The sequence below is a fragment of the Halichoerus grypus genome, chromosome X (genome assembly GCF_964656455.1).
Source record: "Halichoerus grypus chromosome X, mHalGry1.hap1.1, whole genome shotgun sequence".
Taxonomy (NCBI): domain Eukaryota; kingdom Metazoa; phylum Chordata; class Mammalia; order Carnivora; family Phocidae; genus Halichoerus; species Halichoerus grypus.
The window spans coordinates 109,199,249-109,217,514 of record NC_135727.1 but is presented as its reverse complement, the minus strand read 5'-3'; the positions used below and the strand labels follow the sequence as shown (position 1 = coordinate 109,217,514).

At 40.8% G+C, this 18,266-nt stretch overlaps 1 protein-coding gene across 1 annotated transcript; it reads left to right on the top strand.

The window, feature by feature from the left end:
• Window positions 1–2,876: 2,876 nt before the first annotated feature.
• Window positions 2,877–3,923, top strand: LOC118532376 (melanoma-associated antigen B10-like). Its single transcript, XM_036086949.2, is given in 1 exon segment — window positions 2,877–3,923. A coding segment is annotated over 1 exon segment (1,047 nt).
• Window positions 3,924–18,266: the final 14,343 nt, after the last annotated feature.

The window sequence follows — 18,266 nt, the reverse complement described above, 5'->3', positions numbered from 1 at the left end:
GAAGGGGGTGTGCAGCGGCAAGGAGGGAAAACTAGAGGGGGAGTTCATTGAGGCTAATTACCCCAGTGGCCCTGGGAATAAAGGGCTGAGTGTAGACATGCCTTGAAAAACAACCCAGGTGTTATCCCCAGCTCTGATTACCTCCCATGGTTCCTGACTTCTTTGCACACCAGAGGGCAGATGTACTCTGGCTGTGTTTGGTGGTCTATGTTGCTACCAGATACTGACTGGAGTGGGGGGTGGGCCCACAATGCAAACGTTTACAAGGTGGACAGAAAGCTACTCATGGAGATGGTACACTTCTTTGTTAAGCTGGGAATGATGGGTATATGTGAAGTCCAAAACTCCATTATTGCTATAACCCCAATTCGATTGAACTGAAATTTTAAAAATATTTAATAAAAAAGATTAAAAACAGGATTCTGGAATAACCATCCCAAAATTATCACACAATCTACAGAAAATTTTATATCATCATCTTCAGGCCAATACAGGGAAGGGTCCCAGACCCTAAGAACTAAAAGTGAAGACTCTGAGGGAGTTCTTTGGGAACCACTCCTCCCATAACAGAATGGACCTACACAGACCTGTCCCTCCTATCATCACTTCTAAGCCCATGACTGACTGACAGGTCCAGGCACTCCTTCACTTCACCCTCTGGCAACCGGGAATGGAGGGTTGGAGGGTGGGATGTCTGAGGACAAAGTCTCGGCTTAAGGCTGGCTGACTCAAATCAGGAGATGTTCGAGTCCCAGACCTCCCAGGAGTCAATGAAAGACCTCTATGTGAGTTTTGCCGGGTCCTCCACCCCCACAAAACAGACTCCACCCCTCACCTCCAAGAGCCACACCCCTGCCCTCAGCACCATATGGGAATGACCGGAAGTAGATCCCCCAACTTCCGTCTCTGACTTCTCAGAGAAGTAAAAGTATTGATCCGGCTGGTGGCGTCAGGCGAGCAGAATTCTCGGGAAGAGTTACAGGCCCTGTCTGGAGTTAGGGTAAAGACCCTGACTGAGACTTGACGGTACACCCCCCCATCCCTCATGCCGTGCCCGGGGAACACGCATGCCCAGGCACGGGCCCGGGCACACACACACCAGAAGAGAGGGGGGGTGACAGAATCCTGGTAGGCCCTGGACAAGGATTACCTGATGTAGTGTCCTTTGAATTCCCCCTTTGTGGACAGAGAGTAGATGGTATCAGAACAAGGGTTGGCATTGGCCCTTCCAGCAGTTAAGTTGAGCACCCTAACGTCTGAGGGAACCATCCGCAAGATGAGAAAGGCTAATCAAAACCCGGGCCCCTACTGTGAGGCCTGGGAGACCCCTGATGGGAGTGGCTGGATATAATATACCCAGAATTCTGCCTCTGGTGTCTCAGGGAAGTGAAAGAATTGGTGCTTAGGGGACAGTGTAAGTTAGAGGAAGAAGACCCAGACTCTGTCAGGAGGTAAGATAAGGACCTTTGTGAGGTACGAGGATACCCAGTATCCAGTGAGAGTGGGCTTCACAGAATCGGGCCCTGCCATCAGCAACAGTGGGCCTGGGGCAAGGAACACCTGATGTAGTACCTTCTAAATTCTTCCTTTGTAGATTCAAAAAGGAGATGGCACTGGGCCAAGGTTTCTGGCCTCAGGTCAATGGGTAGAAAAGTCCGAGGTCCTAACATAAGTAAAGGTGAGGACTCTGAGTGAGGTCCGAGTGACCTCCCACCCCCAAAAGATGGGTTTTCACAGAGTCCTGACACTGCTTTCAGCCCAGGGAGGGCCAAGGTGAAAGTGGTTGGATGCAAAACATCCTGAATTCCAAAATCTGGCATTTCAAAAAAGTGAATGGCTTCATGTGAGAGGGGCTGCTTTAGGTTATCAGAAGAACTACTTCTAGGTCCTGCCAGGAGGTGGTGTAAAAACCGTGAGTGAAGTTTGAGAGGACCCCCTACCGCAAAAGGTAAGGGGTCCCACAGATTTCTGACAGGTCCTGGGCAGGAATTGCCAGATGAAGCATCCATTGAATTCTCCTTGTGAGAACTTAGAGAGGTGAGGGCATTGGACTGGAGCATCAGCCTTAGACCAGCAGATAGAGGAGTTACAGGTTCTAACAAGAGTAATGAGAAAGACCTTGACTAAGTTCTGAGAAAACCACTGACTTCATATCAAAGCAGGCCTGCACAGAGTACTAACCATGCTGTAAGCCCTCAGGGTATCAGACAGATATATCAGGGTAAGGGCTCCCTAATGACCTCCTCAGTAATTTTTTAAAATATAAGGGCCTTGTCTTAAAAAGATAAGTCTCACACCAGGAGAGGGAAGAGTACCAAGCCCTACCAGAAGATGAGGTGAGGACCCTGAGTGAGGAGTAAGGACCTAATTATCCCAGGATGGGGAGAGTCCTTCTGAGCTCTTCCCTTATTGTCATCCTTGGGAAGATATGGTCAGTTGAAGTCTCCCTCAATTTCTCCTCTGGAATCAAAGGGAGATGAAATATTGAAATGAGGTCAGCATGAAAACAGTAAAGAGATCCCGGAAGCTGCCAGAAGCCAAGATGACAGCCCTGAAAGTGAAGTGAGAGAAACACACTCACCCCAGAGGGGCACCATAGAGCCTGAATATTCTAGGCCTTGCTGTCACCCCAGAAAGCCCCAGGCAGATCTGGCAGGTAGCAGTTTAAGGTGAACTCTAGTTACTTTCACAGGCTGAGAAGAGAACATGAACATTGTGGATTCCTTGAGCAGTGCACACAGGAAAACCTACAGAGATAGCCATCAATAAAGCCAAGGCGGCATCCCCCTATGAAGGGACACACACCATCTTATCCTCTTTCCTCCAGGTCACTGGTTCACCTGTCCACATCTCTGCCGCACCTGAACAGAGTCATCATGCCTCGGGGTCAGAAGAGTAAGCTCCGGGCCCGTGAGAAACGTCGCCAGGCCAGAGAAGGGTCACAGGATCTGGTAAGTATTCAAACCACTGCTCAATTGCACTCCTCTTCCTCCCCTCATTTTGAGGACATTTCCTTAGAGCTCACCTGCTGAATCATTTGCAATCCCCAGGGTCCTCGGACAGCCACATTCACCACCAGTATGGCAGCCGTGTCATACAGGAGATCAAATGAAGGCACCAATGAAGTACAGGAAATGCCAAGATCCTCCCAGAACCCAACAGCCACTGAGCCCTTCAATAGAAGCCCTCTAGGGGAGAAGGTGTTTATATTGGTGTACTACCTGCTGTACAAATATCAAACGAAAGAGCCCATTACCAAGGCAGGTATGCTGAGAAATGTAATTCAGATCTACAGGAATTACTTCCACGTGATCCTCGGGAAAGCCTCTGAGCACTTGGAGCTGGTCTTTGGCCTTGACATAAAGGAAGTGGATCCCAATAGGCACATCTATGTGCTAGTCAACAAACTGGAACCAAGCTATGATGGGAAGCTGAGTAGTGATAGTAATGTGCCTGAGACGGGTCTGCTGATGACTGTCCTGGGAGTGATCTTCACAAAGGGCAACTGTGCCACTGAGGAGCAAGTCTGGGAAGTGCTGAATATGATGGGGTTATACCCTGGAAGGATGCACTTCATCTATGGAGAGCCCAGGAAGCTCATCACCAGAGATTTGGTGAAAGAAAATTACCTGGAGTACAGGCAGGTGGTCAACAGTGATCCTCCACGCTATGAGTTCCTGTGGGGTCCCAGAGCCCATGCTGAGACCAGCAAGATGAGAGTTCTTGAATTTTTGGCCAAGATCCATGATACCGTCCCCACTGCCTTCCCATTCTATTATGAAGAGGCTTTGAGGGATGAGGAAGAGCGAGCCCAAGCCAGAGCTGCAGCCAGGGCTCTTATTGCTGCCAAGGCCAGTGCACGCTCCAGGGCCATGGCCAGTGCACGTTCCAGGGCCAGGGCTAGCAGCTCCTCCCACCCCTAGTAAAGTCTGAGGCAGATTCTTCATTTTGTTGTTAAAAAAAAAAAAAATCCATGTTCTCATTAGTGGAAGGTCAGGGTGGGGTAGAGACAACAGAGTGTATAACATGTTTATGTTCCTATTCTATGTGTTAACCTAGATGAATTTTTCATTTTCAAAATTTGAAATTTTTCAGAAGGAAAAACCCTTTTGATAGAAAGTTTATTAGTTTAAAAAGTCCATGATCTCATTAGTGGAAGTCAGGGTGGGGTAGAGACAACAGTGTATAACACGTTTATGTTCCTATTATATATGTTAATTTTTAATTGTTTTTCCTTTTGATAGAAGGTTTATTAGCTTCAAAAATCCAAGTTTATGAATGACATTTTCAAATTTGTGCTGTATATGAGATTTAGGAGTAAGAAATAGCTATTTTGTAATCCAAATTGGGAAATTCCTAATCTTATTTACTGATTTGGAACATGATAACATGTCAGTGGATTAGTCATTTCCTTGGAAATGTAAAAGAATTCAGCAGTAAAATACTTGGAGTCAAGAAATAGAGAAAAAAGTAAAAGATGGCTAAATATTGCATTTTCTTTTCCCCTTTATTTTAAACTAAATGATATTGCCTGTATACATATACATATAGATTATTTAAGAATGTAGAATTAATTATAGCATAATAAATTAGACCTCTTGCACACTGTCTCATTTATTTCGCAGACATTCCTTCAGCATCTGCTCTTTGGGAGGCTTCCTGCTAGTACTGGGAGTGTCAGGATAAACAAGACCCGCCCACTGTGCCCATAGAATTTTAGAGTGTAGAAACAGCTGTCGAGTAGGAAAGAGGATGGGATACACCCTAAGACCTAAGAACAAGTCAAAAGAAGGAGAGGACATGGGAGGATCCAGATGTGAGAAGTCAAGTGTAAGCGCCCTGAGGCCAGTGAGTCTGAGGCCTTGGGAAACTGCAAGTCGTTTGGTGTGAGTCAGTTTTACCTGAAGCTGGGTGGTGGATCAGATGAGGCTGTGGGAGTCGTGTGCGGGGGCCAGACCCTCAGAAGCTGTGTCCAGAGTTAAGAGGCTAAAGCCTGGAATGGGGGCGCCTGGGTGGCTCAGTCAGTTAAGTGTCTGCCTTTGTGGCTCAAGTTATGATCCCAGGATCCTGGGATCGATCCCCACATCGGGTTCCCTGCTCAGCAGGGAGCCTGCTTCTCCCTCTTCCTTTGCTCCTCTACCCTCTGCTCTTTCTCTCTCTCTCTCCCTCACTCTCTCTCTCCAATAAATAAAATCTTAAAAAAAAATAAAGTTTGGAATGGAAAGCTATTTCTAACAATTACTTTTTAAGACCGTGAATTAACCAGAAATGGGGCAGAAATGAAAGATGTCCTGTGCTCTTGCTTAGTGCAGGTGAACACAGTGCACAAACTAGGTATTTTATGTACATTGTCTCCAGGGAGTCTCTGAGAAATAAGAGTAATTAATAATGCCTTAACCTGTGATGCTCAGAAGCCACTTGGCTGGCAATCTTTGACTTGCACTGTCAAAGAGAGCTCACTCTGTTAATAGGATATTTATATTAGGTTATCTTGAGTGTAAATTGGCAAACTCAAAGCAAGAGAGAGATGTTTTGATGGGAGTGAACCAGGCAGTCCTTCACACATTTTCTATGAATGTTCTATGCACCCAGCTGGGGAAGATTATCCCAACTCACAATAAAAATCCTCAAAATGTTCCTTAGCAGGAAACTTACTTTTACTCAGTAGTAAGTATTTTGGCTGATTTGGTGTGCTATGGACTAGAGCTATGTATTGCTATGGATATTCTCTGACATCTCCAGGATAAAAATATATTTTAAAATTCTAAGATAGGAACTTGGTAGTATTTGATGTCAGAATTTTAACACTAATAACTGCTAATTATCAAAGATCCAAAAAAGCCATTCACTGTACCAGGTACCTTACATAAATTACTTAACATTCCAACAGTTTGACTTCACAAGGTTTCATTGAGCCAGAGAGCAAGCTGACTACATCAAGCTTATTTTGCAGATGAGAAACCTGAAGCACACATATCTCTGAAATTTTCATGACTTCACATGTTTCAGAAAAGACAGGCCTGAGAATTCCTGGCCTGAATTCCTCTGGAGCCCACACTGTTTCACTCCTCCCAGCATGACGTCAAACTCATGTCTCTTAATTACTTTCTCTTCTCACTATTCCATGATGGCTCTCAAGCAATGAAAGAAGGACCCTGTGGCTGAAGTACTAAATGCAGGCCTAAAGAAGGAAGGTGTAAATGAAAATCAAGGACAAGTTGGGGATTGTCCTTGGGTTCATTTTCCTAGGATCCTCCTGCCCCTCGCCCCAGGGTCCCTTGAGAGCTGGCGCTGCCCTGGTCCCAGCACTTGTGCGCAGTCCTGGCACTTTCCTGCATGACAGCTCCCTCCCCTGGGACTTTCCCAGTGGCCCTCATGACCAAACTGGGACCTGGCCCATTGGCCAGCTCCCCTGTGTGTCCTCCTCTGGAGGCTGCCCCTGCCCCTGGTGGCACAGAGAGCCACTATCCCCCGCCCTCCCCTGACTTAGAACATTGCAACTCCCTGCAGCTCCCATCCCTCCCCCTGGCCCCCCTCTGACAGCAATTGCCCTTCTGTGTAATTCTGACAGGTTTAGACACCTCCTCACCTCCACCCCCCACCCTGGATACCTCCACCACATTCACAGAAGTCTGTTTTGTTTTGTTTTGTTTTTTTAACCAAATCTGCTGATAGGTAGACTCTAATCTGACACACAGAATATAGTGGCTATAATATCCTGGAGAAAATATATATTCATGAAGTTAGAGAGGAGGTAGTAGGAAGAAGATAAAATTATAAATAAAGGAGAATTAAAGCTGATGAATTATTTGAGACCGGCCACTAAATCCACACACTGATGAGTGAGCTTAACTGTGTGGTCAAAAACCAAAGCCTCCCTCCTACATGGTAGATGAGAAAGGACGGGATATCACTGTGTAGCAACCATCAACACAGACTGAATGTTAACAGACCCTGTAGTTTTTCAGAAGTTATAGTAGTTTTCTATGGCTGCTGTAACAAATTACCACAAATTTACTGGTTTACAACAGCACATGTTTATTATCACAGTAGTTATTATCTATATTTCTGTACGTATGAAGGCTGGGAAGGCTTTGCAAGATTCTGTGCTTGGATTTTTGCAGCCCCGAGTCAAGCTTTCAGAGAGGCAGGCCTCTCATCATGATTTCTGGGAAGAATCTCCTTCCAAGATCATTCAGGTTGTTGGCAGGTCCAGTTCTTTGTGGTAATAATACTGAGGCCCTGTTTTCTTTCTTTTGGTTTTTGTTTTGTTTTGTTTTGTTTTGCTGACTGTCAGCTGGAGCTGACAGTGTTCCTCCAGGCCTCTCTCCAGTCCTGAGCCCATCTACTTTGAGTCAGCAATAAAACATTGTATCCTTCTCACCTTTGGAATCTCTCTAACTGCCCCCCCCCCCCAACTCTGCTGCATCCAGCCAGAGAAAGTTCTCTGCTTATAAGGGCTCATGTCATTAAATTGGGCCCACTCTGATAATGCAGTGTAATCTCCTTATTTTAAAGTTGTTTTCATAACCTCACTACATCTACAAAGTGTAAAAACAAATTCATAGGTTTCAGGGATAAGGGTAGGGGTATCTTCATGGAGCAATTTATTCAGTCTATCACCAAGGTGGAAATGTCTCCCCAGCAGACATGCCAGCTTTGATAAGAAAAGAAAAACTAACTGGCCATCATTTTCCTGACTCTTGTCTGTATCTGCTGCAGGGAAAAATCCTGGTTTTCAGTGTGCCCAAAGATGCCTGTACAAGTGTTCAGTCATGTTCATCAAGTGGTGTATAGCAGAAACTCAAAAGTTGTGATTTTGACCATGCAGCAAAAGGAAGAAGAAAATTCTCAGTGTATTGAGACTGTAGAGGTTATTGAAAATGTCAGGGCAGGAAGGTGCTATAGAGTGAAGAAGGATGATTCCTCCCTGCTGAGATTTCCAGTGTCCTTTAGAAAAATGGTGTGATCCTGTATTTGAACACCTGTCACATAGTAGGCACTTAGAAAGATGTGGAGTGTTGCAAGGCAATTTTGGCCTTCTGGGAAACTTCTCCAAGAATGAAGAGGGCTTTTGTCATACAAATTCTAAGTGTTGTACTCTACTGATGACCTACTCTGTAACTGTTTATAGAGACACTGTAAGTGCTCTTCCACATCCTGTCTTGCTCTTCTTCCTGGGCTCATGGGATATACTATATTGTCAAATGCACTTGTATTAGAAAAGGTTTTGTGACTACCCTTGCCACCGAAATATGAACAGAAACAATGGTTGTCATCTGCAGACCAAGGCATTTGAGAGTCATTATGCCACTTCTATGCTTTCTGCCCCATTCAGCAGAATCAAGGAGATCCTGTGTTGAGATGTTGATCCACACCGTGTAAGCAGACTCTATCCCTGGGTCACCAGACAGGAAAGATCCTGCCAACCCAACAGGCCTTATGTGTATGAGAAGTAAACTTTCGTAGTGTTAAGTCATTCAGATTTCAAGCTTCTTCCATTACATTCATTAGCAGTTACTTCATCTGAGTAACACGCAGCTACTTTTTTTATTGTTAGCCTTTCTTAAATATACTAATTACAAAATAGTGCACATACTCTTGATGCTAAAGAAATTCTAAAAATATAGATAAATCAGTAAGTCCAATCCTTACTTCATCTTCCAAAATTCAGCTCTCCTCAGAAGTAACCACAATTTTAAAATGTTGTATATATTATTTTAAAATATAGTCTGGGCTTTTTCTTACATAGATGTACTAGAAAAATACAATGTGAGGGTTTTTTTAATGTACCTGGATAATGGTGTACATATGGTATGCCATAATTAATTTAATCAGTCTCCTCCTGATGGACACATAAGTTGTTTTCCATTTGTTGCTGTAACTAATAAAACTGATATCAACATTATTAAATACAAATTATTGGGCAAATGTGGATGTTTTCTTATAGGAAAGACAAAGAAGTGAACATTAGGTTAAAGTGGAAGTACTTCGTGTGATAACTGCAAATTTTTATGAGTATTGCTAATACTCTGTTTCAATAATTCTGTACCAATTTATATTCTCACATATTAATGCATGTAAATATCCTAAACTCTCACAGGCATTCTAATCAATTTTAAATGCTGATCAATCTTTTGTGTCAAAATATATTCTCACTGTTATTTTATTTGGAATTTCCATGTTTTCCAATTATGTATTTCAAAAAATAATTCTTTGTTAATTAATTCCCCATCCATAGCAAGCACGATTTTTTTTTTTTTGTAAGGTATCTTGAGTACTGGGATATCTGTGGGTAAGTGTTTTAAAATTCTGTCAATAAGATTTTTTCCATTAATTATAAGAAGCAAGGATTTGGTCAGAATGACTAGGTCTCAGAAAATTGTCTAGAAAGGATGCTGTCAGCTAGTGAGGAGTATCAGGAGGTCTGAAGGGTAAAGAAATTTCTGGAGCCCATGAGAGAGACCACATACTAAACAAAACCCAGATAGCCCAGGGCAGGCTGGCAGTCCAGGTTGTGAATTTACAGCTCAGCATATAATGGAAAGGGGACCAGAAAGAGAAAGCATGTGGAATCTTGGAGAGTCCTGGACAACTTCCAGGAAAAGGCTTGGAATATCTATGAATCATTATTACCAGCCTAAAGTTGCACAGCAATCTGAGTGGGCAGATCTTTTGGATGAAAGAACAAGAGGCATACCTGATACCGCTCCCTGCCTTAGAATCCCTCCTGCCTGCTGTCATGCTATAGCTAGCTCCCATTCATCACCCACTGATAATATTAATGAATTTTGGGAAGCCTATACCTCTTCCTTACTTTCATGGTTCCGTGCATCCTTTCCAGTATACCAGGGCTAAGAGCTGTCCTGATGCCTGATGGAGAAGGCTATTTCTTCTCCTGCGTACAGCACCCTTCCTGCACTGAAGTTGAGGCTAGATCATTAAAAAATGATCTAGATGCTAAGCCAACTTAGACTGCCTCCCTTGTTTCCTGCATAGCAATATGCCACCATATACTTTCTGGGGTAGAGGGCTGAACCCAGGTGTGTAAATGTTTTATAGAAGGGATGGAGATGCAGTTCCTTGTTAAATTGACTGGAGTTGATGGTGATATGTAGTGTTTAAAGCTCTTTATTACTGTAATAACTCTGGCTCAACTGAATTAAAAATATTAAATTCTGTATCAGCTATTCTCAACATTTTCACATAATCTGTAGTAAATATTATTACCTTTCAATGAAAGGTGATGTTATTGGACCAGAGTGTCAATTTCAGGCCATGAGAGAGAAGGATCCCAGGCCTGAACAGAAGTAAAGGTGAGAAGCAGGAGGAAAGTCTGGAGGAAATGCCCACCAGAGAACAGACTGCCCCACACAGAGCCTTGACTCTGCTGTCTGCCTTGGGAACACTGGTTATAGTTGTTAAGCACAGGCACTGCTTCACTGCACCCTCCTGAGATTGGGGTTAGGGGTGGAAACATAGGGGGGTGGGGATTTGGCTTTCATCTAAGGCTAGCCAACTTGGTTCAGCAGAAAAGGGAGTCCCAGGTCTGTCTAGGAGTCAAGTTTAGAAATCTGAATGAGGACTGAGGATATTTTCTTCTGCAAAACAGAGGGACCAGCTTAGAGCCCCATCCCTTGCTGTCAGCCCTGACAGGCCATATACAGGGATCTCAGGAATTGGCTTCCCTTCACCTCTCTGCCTCTGATGTCTCAGAATAGTGAAGGCTTTGTTCTGAGTGCAGAGGAGTCAGGTCAGCAGATGGAGGAGAAGCTCAGGCCCTGCCAGGAGGTAAGGTAAAGACCCTGAGTGATGTTTGAGGGGACCACCCACCCCAGATTTGAAGGGTATCCCACAGAGTACCAACTCTGCTTTCAGCCCTGGTAGACCCAGGGAGGGACCACCTGATTTAGCACCTCTAAATTCTCCCTGTGGGTTTCTGGCTGCTGAGAGTTTTAGACCAGAGTATTGACCTCAAGCCAGCAGAGGGAAGAGGCCCAGGCCCTAATAGAAGTAAACACAAGAACTCCGAGTGAATTCTATTAAAATTAAAATAGTTTTCTATTTATAGAAAAGTTGCAAAGATAGTACAGAGTTCCTTTATGCCTAGTGCTCACTCTCCCCCATTGTTAATCTCTTACATTAATATGATACATTTGTCACAACTAATGAACCAATATCTCTATACATTATTATCAACTGAAGTCCATACTTCATTCAGATTTCTTTTATTTTTTCCCTAATGTCTTTTTTCGGCCCAAGATCCTATCCATAATACCACATTGCATTTAGTCATCATTTCTCCTAGGCTCCTTTAGGCGGTGACAGATTGTCACTTTCCTTATTTTTTATGACCTTGACAGTTTTGGGAAGGTATTTTGTACTGTCCCTCAACTGGGATGTGTTTGATGTTTTTCTCAAGAGTAGACTGTCACTATGGCTTCTTGGAAGGAAGGCCTCATGAGTAAGGTACTATTTTCATTACATTCTATCAAGGGCACATACCATAAACATGACTTAACTGATGATATCACCTTGATCAGCTACCCAGGTGGTATTTGTCAAGTTTTTCTACTGTAAAGTTACTCTTTCCCCTTACTTTCAATACAGTACTCTTCGGAAAAAAAGTCACGGTGCTCAGCCTACACTTAAGGAGTGGGGAGTTGTGCTCTATCTCCTTGAGGGTAGAGTAGCTACATAAATTTTTGGAATTATTCTATACATACAATTTGTCTATTATCCCAGATTTATTTATTCATTCAGTCACTTATTTATAGCAGCATGGATTCATGGATATTTATTTTATACTTAGGTCATAAGCCAGTATTAGGTTATTTATTTTCCTGTTCAAATTATTCCATTACTACTAGAATTTTATTGCTTCTAAGCCCTCTCAGAAGATAGAGCTTGGAAAATGTCTGTATACTAGCCCATGTATGCACATATATTTATAATTATTTCTATATTTGTCCATCTGTACCTATATTAAGCTAAACATGAGTCATACTGATGTCTCCAAACTCTAATCTAGTATCACATGATTCATTCTAGGCTTCCCCCTTTGCTTACCTCCGAGAAAATTGGCTCCAACTATCCACCATTCATATACTTATTTATTTAATCCCAGTATACAAGTTTATTGATTTTAGATTATTAACCCATACCTTTCTGAGAAAGAACTTTATTAACTGGAATACAGTATCTATATACAGTTCCTTTTTCTCTAGTCATACATCATCCACTCATTTTCAAAGTTACTTATGTCAGCACCTCTCTTCCCCCATCCTCTTCATTGATATTACTTCACACATTTGTAATACCACTAGAATTATTTGGTTACAGTCTGCATTCCATCCTGGGATACCTAGATCTCTTAACTGATTTTTATTTGCATACATTAAGGTTCACTCTTTGTGCTCTAACAGTCTATGAGATTTGAAAAATGAAAGGTGTCACACATTCATCATTAGAATATCATACAGGATAGTTTCACCATCCTAAAAAATCCCCTGTGTTTCAATTTTTCAACCACTCTCTCCCTCCTGCAAAGAAAACCCTAGAAACTACTGATCTGTTTTTGTCTCTTTAGTTTTATCTTTTTCATAATATCATATAAATGGAATCAAACAGTATGTAATATCTGTGGACTGGCTTCTTTTGCTTAGCAACATGCATTTAAGATTCATCCATGTTATCTCATTAATTGATAATTTATTACTTTTTACTGCTGAATAGTATTCCACTATATGTATATGCCACAGATTATTTATTCATTCACATATCAAAGACGGCTTGGTTTTTGGTGATTATTAATAATGCTGCTGTAAGCATTTATGTGCAGTTATTTGTGTTGAGATGTTTTTAAATCAGTTGGAGAAACAACTAGGAGGGCAATTTCTGGATCATATAATTAAACTACATTTACCTTTTTTAAAAGATTTGTTTATTTATTTTAGAGAGAGAGAGTGTGCATGTGCACATGAGCAGGAGGGGCAAAGGGAGAGGGAGAGAGAATCTCAAGCAGAGTCCACGCTAAGTGCGGGAGCCCAACCTGGTGCTGGATTTCAGGGCCTCGAGATCATGACCTGAGCTGAAACCAAGAGTCTGACCCTTAACTGACTGCGCCACCCAGGAGCCCCAAGACTATGTTTATCTTTATAAAAAAAACTGCTAAACTGTTTCCAAAATGGCTGCACCATTTTCCATTCTCAACATCAATATGTGAGAGATCCAATCGCATCCTTGCTAGTAATTGATATTTGAGCCTTTCTAATAGGTGTGTACTTGCTGTTTTACCCTGCATTTCCTTAATGCCAAATTATGTTGTGCACCCTTTCATATGCTTGTTTGCTATCTCTATATATTCCTTGATATATTTTTGTTCAGATCTTTTCCCCAGTTTAGAAATAGGGTTGTGTATTATTTTCTTAGGGCAACTGTAATAAAACTGGGTGGCTTGTGAGAAAAGACATTTATTTCCTCACAGTTATGGAGGCCAGAGTCTGAAATCAAGCTGTCAGAAGGGTTGGTTCCTTCTAGAGGCTCTGAGGGAGAATACATTCCATGCCTTTCTCCTACCTCCCCGTAGCTATCCAGCAATTCTTGGTGTTCCTTGGCTTGTAAATGCATAGCTTCAATCTCTGCCTCCACACCTGTCTTCACGTGGCCTTTCTCTCTGAATGGTTTTGTCTCACTTCTCCCTGAGAAAGATAAATGCAGGTTGATCACATACTGAGATCCTTAATTACATTTGCAAAGACTTTTTCCAAATAATACCACATTCACAGGTTCCAGAGACTAGGAAACGGATATATCTTTTTAGAAACACCATTCAAACCACTACTGGTTGCTTGTTTTATTATTGTTTAGTTTAAGAGTTCTTTGTACACAAGTCATTTATTAGACATGTGATATACAAATATTCACAGCTTGTTTTTTCATTCGCTTAAGAGTGTTTTTCACAGAGCAAAACTTTCCAATAAAGTCCAACCTATCATTTTTCTTTTATCGATTGTGATTTTGGCACTGTGTCTAAAACTCATTATCACACCCAAAGTCAGATTTTCATCTAGAAGTTGCATGTGTTTTCGTCTAGAAGTTGCATAGTTTTGCATTTTACATTTAGACTTATAACCTATTTTGTTTTTGTTTTTGTTTTTTTTAAGATTTTATTTATTTATTTGACAGAAAGAGACACAGCTAGAGAGGGAACACAAGCAGGGGGAGTGGGAGAGGGAGAAGCAGGCTTCCCGCTGAGCAGGGAGCCCGATGTGGGGCTCGATCCCAGGACCCTGAGATCATGACCTGAGCCGAAGGCAGACGCTTAACGACTGAGCTACCCAGGTGCCCCTATAACCTATTTTGAGTTAGTTTTTATGTAAGGTGTGAGGTTTGTGTCTTAGTATCTAAGTTCATTTTCTCCCCATATAGATGTCCAATTGTTCTAGCACTATTTGGCAAAAAAAAAAATATTATTCTTTTTCATTTATTTGCCTTTGTAACATTGTCAAAAGTCAGTTGACTATATTTGTGTGGGTCTATTTTGAGGCTCTGAATTCTTCATTCCAATGATCTATTTGTCTATTTTTTCACCAACACTATGCTGTCTTGATTACTATAGATTTATATTGAGCCTTGAAATAGGGTAGTGTGAATCTTCAAACTTTGTTCTTTTTCAATATTGTGTTGGCTATTCTAGGACCTTTGCCACTCCATATAAACGTTAGAGTCAGTTTGTTGATATCTACAAAAAGTTCGTGAGAAAAAAAGTTGCTGAGATTTTGATTGGGATTGCATTAAATCTATAGTCCAAATTGGAAATAATTGACATCTTAATAATAGTGAGTCTACCAGTTCATGAACAGGGAATAATTTCTCCATTTATTTAGATCCTGTTTGATAAGTGTTTTATAGTTTTCTGCAAATGGACCTGGTATATATTTTGTTAGATTTATCTAAGCATTTCATTTTTTGTGCAACTGTAAATGTTTTTGCCTTTTAAAATTTCTAATTTCAATTGTTTATTGCTGGTATATAGTAAAGCAATTATACTTGGTTATTAGTTCCAGGAGGTCTTCTTTGTAGATTTTTTGAGATTTTTGACATAATCATTTCCTCCACAAAAATTCAAATTTTTATTTTATTTATTTGTTAATGCTTGTCTTGTACTAAATATGACTTGCATTATGATACTGAATAGGATTAATGAGGAGACATCCTTGTTTCATTTCCAATCTTAGGATGAAAGAATTCACTGTCTGATCGTTGGGTACAATGTTAGCTATAGGTTTTCTATATACCCTTTATCTAAGGAAGTTCCTTTCTAATCCTAGTTAAAAAAATTTTTTTTAATAATAAATGGGTATAAAAATTTTCAAATTATTTTTCTACATCTACTGATATGATTACATGTATTTTCTTATTCAGTCTGTTATATGATGAAATACACTAATTGACTTACAAATGTTGAATTAGGCTTAAATTTTGGAAATGAGCCCCACTTGGTTATGATGTATTATTCTTTTTACATACTGCCGGATGCTTTTAATTATTATTCTGTTAAGGATTTTTCCCTGTCAACGTTCATGAGAAATATTTGTCTGTAGTTTTCTAGTAATGTATTTATCTGGCTTTGGGCTTAGAATGATGTTAACCTCATAAAAATGAATTGGGAAGGCTTCTTTCTCTCTTCTTCTGTTTCCTGGAAAAGCTTACTGATTATTTGTATTATTTTACCCTTAAATGTTTGATGTAATTCATCAATGAATTTGGGCCTAGTGATTCTTCTTTTTTTGAAAGTTTTAAACTATTAATTGAATATCTTTAATAGATACAGGGCTCTTCACATTATCTGTTTCAACTTAAATGAGTTTAGGTAGTTTGTGACATTCAAGGAATTGATCCATTTTATCTGTTCCTAAATTTGTACAGATAGAGTTGTTCAGGGGTGCCTGGGTGGCTCAGCTGGTTAAGCTTCTGACTTTGGCTCAGGTCACCATCTCAGCGTCCTGGGATCCAGCCTGCATAGGGTTCCACACTCAGTGGGGAGTTTTTGCTCCTCCCTCTGCCTCTTCCCCCCACTTGTGCACGCACTCTCTCTCTTGCTCTCAAATAAATAAATAAAATCTTTAAAAAAAAGAGTTCTTCATACTATTCCGTTTTTATCCTTTCAATGTATCTGGAATCAATAGTAGTGACTCCTCTTTCATCTCTGATACTGGTAGTTTATATCTTCTCTTTTCTCTTTCTTGGTTATTCTGGCTAGAGACTTACCAATTTTACTGATGTCATTGAGGATTGTAATGATTTTCTCTGTTGTTTTCCTGTTTTAAATATCATTTATTTATGGTCTACTTTTTAAATTATTCCCTTTCTTCTGCTCATTTTAGGTTTAATTTTCTCTTCTTTCTCTAGTTTCCTGAGGGGGAAACTTAGGTTATTTATTTTAGATCTTTCTCTTTTTTTCTAATATATGCATTTAATCCTCTACATTTCTCTCTAAGCCTTCATTTAGTAGCAATCTACAAATTTTGGTAATTTGTATTGCCATTTATTTCAAAATATTTTTTTAAGATTTTATTTATTTATTCATGAGAGACAGAGAGAGAGACAGAGAGGCAGAGGGAGAAGCAGATTCCCAAGGAGCAGGGAGCCCGATGTGGGACTCGATCCCAGGACCCTGGGATCATGACCTGAGCCGAAGGCAGACGCTTAACCATCTGAGCCACCCAGGCGCCCTATTTCAAAATATTTTTAAATTTCTTTCGAGATTTCTTTGACTCATGGGTTATCTAGAAGTATGTTGTTTAAATTTGCAAATATTTGGGAACTTTCTGCCTATCTTTCTGTTATTGATTTCTAATCTAATTCTGTCATCACCTGAGACCATATTTTAATTTATATTCTTTTAAATTTGTTAAGGTTTGTTTAGTAGTGTTTTATGGATGAAGATATGGATGAAAATGTGTTCTATCTTGGTGAATGTCACATTTGAGGTTAAGAAGAATATGTATTCTCAAAGATAAACTCTAAATGGATGGAAGACCTCAATGTGAGACAGGAATCCATCCAAATCCTAGAGGAGAACTTAGGCAGTAACCTCTTCGACATCGGCCACAGCAACTTCTTTCAAGACACTTCTCCAAAGACAAGGGAAACAAAAGCAAAAATGAACTTATGGGACTTCATCAAGATAAAAAGCTTCTGCACAGCAAAGGAAACACTCAACAAAACTTAGAGGCAACCCACGGAATGGGAGAAGATATTTGCAAATGACATTACAGATAAAGGGCTGGTATCCAAGATTTATAAAGAACTTCTCAAACTCAACACCCAAAAACCAAATAATCAAGTCAAAAAATGGGCAGAAGACATGAACAGACACTTCTCCAAAGAAGACATACAAATGGCTAACAGACACATGAAAAAATGTTCAACTTCATTAGTCATCAGGGAAATTCAAATCAAAACCACATTGAGATACCACCACCACCTTACACCAGTTAGAATGGCAAAAATTAACAAAACAGGAAACAACAAATATTGGCAAGGATGTGGAGAAAGGGGAACTCTCTTACACTGTTGGTGGGAATGCAAGCTGGTACAGCCACTCTGGAAAACAGTATGGAGGTTCCTCAAGATGTTAAGAATAGAGCTACCCTATGACCCAGTAATTGCGCTACTGGGTATTTACCCCAAAGATACAGATGTAGTGAAAAGAAGGGGCACATGCACCCCAATGTTCATAGCAGCAATGTCCACAATAGCCAAACTGTGGATGGAGCTGAGATGCCATTCAATAGATGAATGGATAAAGAAGATGTGGTTCATATATACAATGGAATATTACTCAGCCATCAGAAAGTATGAATACCCACCATTTGCATCCACATGGAAGGAACTGGAAGGGATTATGCTAAGTGAAATGAGTCAAGCAGAGAAAGACAATTATCATATGGTTTCACTCATATGTGGAACATAAAGAACAGCGTGGAGGACATTAGGAGAAGGAAGGGAAAACTGAAGGCGGGGAAATCAGAGGGGGAGAGGAACCATGAGAGACTATGGACTCCGGGAAACAAACTGAGGGTTTCAGAGGGGAGGGTGGTGAGGGGATGGGGTAGCCTGGTGATGGGTATTAAGGAGGGCATGTATTGCAATGAGCACTAGGTGTTATATGCAAATAATGAATCATGGAACACTACATCAAAAACTAATGAAGTACTATATGGTGACATAACATAATAAAAAAATAAAATAAAATTACT